Genomic DNA, 5550 nt, shown 5'->3' on the forward strand with positions numbered 1-5550 from the left:
GTGCTCGAGCTAGGAGTGGACACCTGGAGTTTCCTTCTTCCCCAGGGCATACGAATTTTCTTCCTTTTCTTCTCCCACCAGAATGTAAACGGGAGAGTGGCTTCTGCCCAGACAGATCTGCTGTCAGTGGACTGTTGGAGAATACTTTACGAATTAGTTCATGTGGAGCCGTTATTGCATGACAACCCACAACCCTAAATGTCTATTTCGATTCCCACAAACCTTCACACTGAGGAATGGATGGGGAAATCCAAAACATCTACGAGCCACACGATATAAGAGCTTGGGCAGTCAGACAGGTTTGGGTTGAATTTTAGACATGATGATCACCTTCTTGATAATTAGAAGCAATCTCTGCAGACTGGGTAACACACGGAGTAAGTTCAATATATGGCAGCTATCTTTTTTTTTTTTTTTATCACGCAAGATCTGTAGATTTTGGGGGGTAGGAAACATCCCTCTAGCATCTCAAATTGTACACTGTAACCACATGTTGGTTCTGGTGGAGCTGTTTGCACCTTGCTCTCAGATTCATTTCAATGTCCTTCACTTGTAAAGAATACAATTCATTTGTTCTTTTTCAAGTTCTTCCACACCCTTCATCTCACGACTCTCTGAGAGGGGCGGATTTGTTAGTATTACCCCATTGCATAGCTGGGAAAATGGAGTTCCAAAGAGATTTTCTGTGGGCAGAGCTCTTCTTTCTTTACCTTTTTCTTTGACAGCTGCCTATTTTATTTTTTAAAAAATGTTTATTTATTCACTTAGAGAGAGAGAGAGAGAGAGCCCCAAGCAATCTCCACACCCAGCATGGAGCCTGATGTGGGTCTAAATCCCACAACTGCAAGATCACGGCTTGAGCCAGTACCAAGAGTCAGATGCTTAACCGACTGAGCCACCCAGGCACCCCCTATTTTTTTATTTTTTTAAAGTAATCTCTACCCCCGACGTGGGGCTCGAACTCATAACCCTGAGATCAAGAGTCGCACGCTCCCCCGTCTGAGCCAGCCAGGTGCCGCTCAGCTCCAGATCCAAATAGCTTCTTTGCAGCTGGCTTTTCTTGCCCTCTCCTCCCTCTCGCCAGGCCAGTGGGGTTGGGGCCCCCAGGACACCTGAGATGACCTCCTTATCAGCCTGGTGACATCTTCCAGGCCGGCCTCTTGCATTTCTTCCCTGGCGGTCACTCTGTTGGCCTCGAGGTCTTGCCTGGGACAGGAAAGAGCCCTGTGTCCATGGTACCAGCACTGCTGGTCTTCACCCGGCTTCTTGTATGTGCAATCGAAGCTGGGAGGGGCCGAGGAAATTCTGCTGGGGCCACACCCACTAGTGAAGATATAAATAATGAGGTTTGGCGTTGACACTCAGACACTCAGAGGTTTGGCGTTGACCCCTCACCTCACAATGCAGTCCGGTGGCCTCTTCCCCCTCGTGCTTCTTGCCCTGGGCACCCTGGTACCTTGGACTGTGGAAGGTGCTGGAAATTGTGAGTTGGAGCCCTTGGCTGCAGGGCAGAGGTGGCGGCTCCTGGTGGTGGGGGGATGACCCCTTCTAGAGGCTTTGATTCTCAGCTTAGTTTCGGGAGACCTCCTTGAAGCGGGGAGGGGGCTCATGTCCATCTGGGCTCCAAGGACTCTGCACGCTTCTGAGCATTGGGCCGTGTTCTTTTTTTTCCTTTTCTTTTTTTTTTTTATTTTTTTTTAATGTTTATTTACTTGCTTTGGAGAGAGAGAGAGCACAAGTAGGAGAGGGACAGAGAGAGAGAAGGAGACACAGACTCTGAAGCAGGCTCCAGGCTCCTAGCTGTCAGCACAGAGCCCGACGCAGGTCTCAAACCCACAAACCGTGAGATCATGACCTGAGCCAAAGTTGGATGCTTAACCCACTGAGCCACCCGGGCGCCCCTGGACTGTGTTCTTTTACACAGTATCTGGTCGGCCCAGACCCCACTCCCTCTCTTCCTACCTCTCTCTCTTCACCCTGCCTGTGAATCTGCAGTCTTCTGTTTCTAGCTCTTCCTGGTTCCTTGTCTCTGTTTCCGTCCTTTAGTGTCCGTGTCTCTGCCTCTGGCTCTCCCTCTCAACCTGGCCCTTGTTCTGTCTTTACCGCTCTCCATCTCCTTCGTCTTTGTGGAGACCTGTTTTCCCCGGGGCAGGAAACCTTGGCTGGGAGCCCTTTGCTCTTTTCCAGGATCTGTGACTTTCTCTGCCCATGTGTGTGGCTTCATCAAGCCTGTCACTCTTCACGGAGGTCAGACAGGCATTTCCCTCTGGACTTTGCGGACAGTCACCTGGGTGACTGTCTCTCCTGGGGAGTGGTGCTTTATCCCAGTCATGATGGCTACTCAGCACCCAACTCCTTCCTTAACTCTCAACATTCTCTCCAACAGCGTTGAAAGCTGGAGCCTGCCCTCCTGTAAAACCTGGTCGATGTCTTAACGTATTTGAGACCCCTGAGTGCCAGAGTGACTGGCAGTGTCCAGGGAGGAAGATCTGCTGCTCCGATGCTTGTGGAATCAGATGCCTGGACCCTGTTATCTCTGACCAAAGTGAGGAGGGGGGAGGACTCACGGGAAGGGGGTGAGCCCAAGAAGGCGGCACCTCGGGGGACAGGACCGAGTGCTGGTCCTGCCAGGTCTCCTCCTCCCCAGGAACTGTGGAGCCAAATTTGTCAGCCGGTCAGGGAGTCACAGTGTCCCAGACAGCAATTTACTCACCTGGCTGGGTGAAACAGCCAGCGTGTCGGGAGGTCAGTTTTTCAGTCTATAGTCACCTGGTCGTTCAGGTAAGCAGGCAGTTGGTAGCCACCCATCCAGTCAGCACTGGGCAACTGGTCGCCTTCGTGGAGAGGGGGCCCGATGTCAGGGGAGACCCAGATCCTGCCGTCAGGAGATACAGGGGCCCTGGGAAGGAAGAGGTGGTGCTGGGGATGGAGAAGAGAGGATTCTCCCTGCGCACTTGGGCTGGGGCTGAGTCCAGGAAGCAGGGGGCGGCGGCGCCCGAGGCTTAAGGCTTCTGACCTGTGGCCCTACTTTCACCAGCGTGTATGAAGCCTGGCAAGTGTCCTGTGGTCAATGGCCGGTGTCTGATCCTCAATCCCCCCAACCACTGTGAGACAGACCAACAGTGCGTGGGTGACTTCAAGTGCTGTAGGGGCCTGTGCGGGAAAGCCTGCGTGGAACCTGAACAAGGTAAGGAGGGGACCCGGGGCCAACTTTCCCCCGCCCACCAGTCCTCTCTGTTCCAAGCCTCTGGTGGCCCTTGTGTATGAGCAGGGGGACTCCTGATCTCTCTCCCAGGACAGCTTCTGCTTAGCCCCCTTGTCCTTCAAGGGCACCGCTCCCCAGGCCCCAGGGCCAGGATTTCCACAGCATCACTCATGGCTTTGCTTCTATTCGAGCCCCTCTGAGAGTGAGGACCCCCCCCGGCAAGTCTGAGTCTCAGTTTCCTTATCTGTAAAACGGACATAATGAAAGCGCTTTGGAAAGCACTGTGTGCGCTAAGAATTTATTATTAAGGTGATCTCCAGCATATTGTCTAGGTCAAAGCCCAAAGGATCAGTGGATTTTGAGGCTTAAATCCAGCTTAATGCTCTGAGTTTAGAGTTCTATAGTAAAATTGAGACTTGAACTCAGTCTCCGGATGCCAAGCCTCTTTCGACTATATCACCACCTTGTTATTTTCTTTGTCTCAGGGAAGTTTCTTGGGGGAAGAATGGGGAGATAATTTGTCTGGTTCCTGTATTGAAGCCCTGATCTGATTTTCTCTCGTAGCCTGATTCCTGTCGTTTAGGAGAGGTTCTGGATTCCTAGTCTGTGGTCTGGGGCTCGGATCACTGGGGCACTCCATGGCGAAGACTTGGGTCTACCATTAAGATCTTCTTGGGGGGAGGGTGTGGCACACAGTAGGCTTTCAGGAAATTGGTGAATAAATAAATGAGCGTATTTCTTTGTGTCCATGTGCTTCTGTGGTTTGCTGGGGCTGCGGGGCTTGGGACGTGATGACGGAATGTGTGGGTGTGAGGCCTCCCTCCTGCACATACAGAGTGGAAGGGGGAGGCTTCGGGGCCAGATAGACGTGAATTTACATCATGAGTCTGAAAACACCGGTTCTGCGATTTTGGACACGTGACTTTACCTCGTCCGTCTTAATTTCTTTAGCTGCAAAGTGGCAATAAAAATCTCTTCCTCGTGGGGCGCCTGGGTGGCGCAGTCGGTTAAGCGTCCGACTTCAGCCAGGTCACGATCTCGCGGTCCGTGGGTTCGAGCCCCGCGTCAGGCTCTGGGCTGATGGCTCGGAGCCTGGAGCCTGTTTCCGATTCTGTGTCTCCCTCTCTCTCTGCCCCTCCCCCGTTCATGCTCTGTCTCTCTCTGTCCCAAAAATAAATAAAAAAAAAAACTTTGAAAAAAAAAAAATTAAAAAAAAAAAAAATCTCTTCCTCGTGTGTTTGGAGCACTGGGGTATGCAATGTGTATGAAACGAAGAGCAACGTTGCTGAGCCACAGCAGCCTCAAAAAAAAAGTGGATACTTGCCTTCTGTGGTGATTTTGAGCTTCTCGTATTTCCCTTCTCTCCCAAGACACGATTTCTTCTTCCTTAAAATAAGTGTTGAGAAGAACAACACACTAATTATCGGTCCTGAGAGAGGACTCCAGACCCTTCTGCCCATTGCAGCCTGGTATCGGAGTCTCCAAGGAAAGCACAATGCGGTCAAGCACTGGGTAAAACAATGTCTTATTTACCTAGAAAAGAGACAGCAAGATCACCTTCCACCTTGGGCTCCACTCCCTCCCCATGGCCTGCAAGTTTCTCCTAGGAGCTGATGCCGGGCAATTTGCACCACCCCTCCCCCCACCTCCACCCCTCTCGTGCCACAGAAGGAGGCTCCACTCCCTCCCCAAGCACGACACACAGCAGTGGGGTTGGCCAGAGGCTCTGGCACACACATGTGCACAGAACAGAGGAGCCTACACTGAAGCTGGACACAGGGAAAGATACTCGAGCACCTTATCTCTTGGTAAGTAGGTATTCCAAGCCCGAGGCCGTTCTTATGCAGCTGAGTGGGGGACACATGCATGGGGCTGTCTTTCCCCACAATGAGAGTATTGTCACGGTGGGTCACGTTATGGCAGCTGCTGGCCAGTAGCACATGAGAGAGATGTTGTTCTTGGCCCCATGAAGCAAAGAGTTAACAGGAGCTGGACTCCCAGAACTCAGGGCAAGCAGGGAACCGTGCTCCCCATTCCTCTGTGCTCTTTGGAGCCCAAAGGAAGCAGAGAACTCGATTGGACTGTGACATAGAAAAATGGATGAGACACAATTGTAGTTCAGTCTTTTCCTGGAAAATGTCACTGATCCGGAAAAAGCATTCCACGTACTACATGCAACCAATGTTCTAAGAGAAGCAATTGGATGTATTGACTTGACTTTCAGGAAAGAGGGGAAAGAGGAAGTGCCATTTTATTTATGTAGAGAGTGGGGTGGCACCCCCCTCCCACCGGGTTGCCTCCCAGTGACCTTCACCTCTTAGGATTCACGCCCTCGTGTGGGCCCT

The 5550-nt window shown here is 51.7% G+C and overlaps 1 protein-coding gene across 1 annotated transcript; it reads left to right on the forward strand.

Moving 5' to 3' along the window:
• The first annotated feature begins 1383 nt into the window (after nt 1-1383).
• On the forward strand, nt 1384-4078 carry SLPI (secretory leukocyte peptidase inhibitor). Its single transcript, XM_042930117.1, has 4 exons — nt 1384-1483; nt 2387-2545; nt 3038-3187; nt 3770-4078. The coding sequence occupies exons 1-4, from the start codon at nt 1402-1404 to the stop codon at nt 3772-3774; spliced, it is 396 nt and encodes a 131-aa protein (XP_042786051.1). The 5' UTR covers nt 1384-1401; the 3' UTR covers nt 3775-4078.
• Nucleotides 4079-5550: the final 1472 nt, after the last annotated feature.

Source organism: Panthera leo, chromosome A3 (genome assembly GCF_018350215.1).
Source record: "Panthera leo isolate Ple1 chromosome A3, P.leo_Ple1_pat1.1, whole genome shotgun sequence".
NCBI classification, from domain to species: domain Eukaryota; kingdom Metazoa; phylum Chordata; class Mammalia; order Carnivora; family Felidae; genus Panthera; species Panthera leo.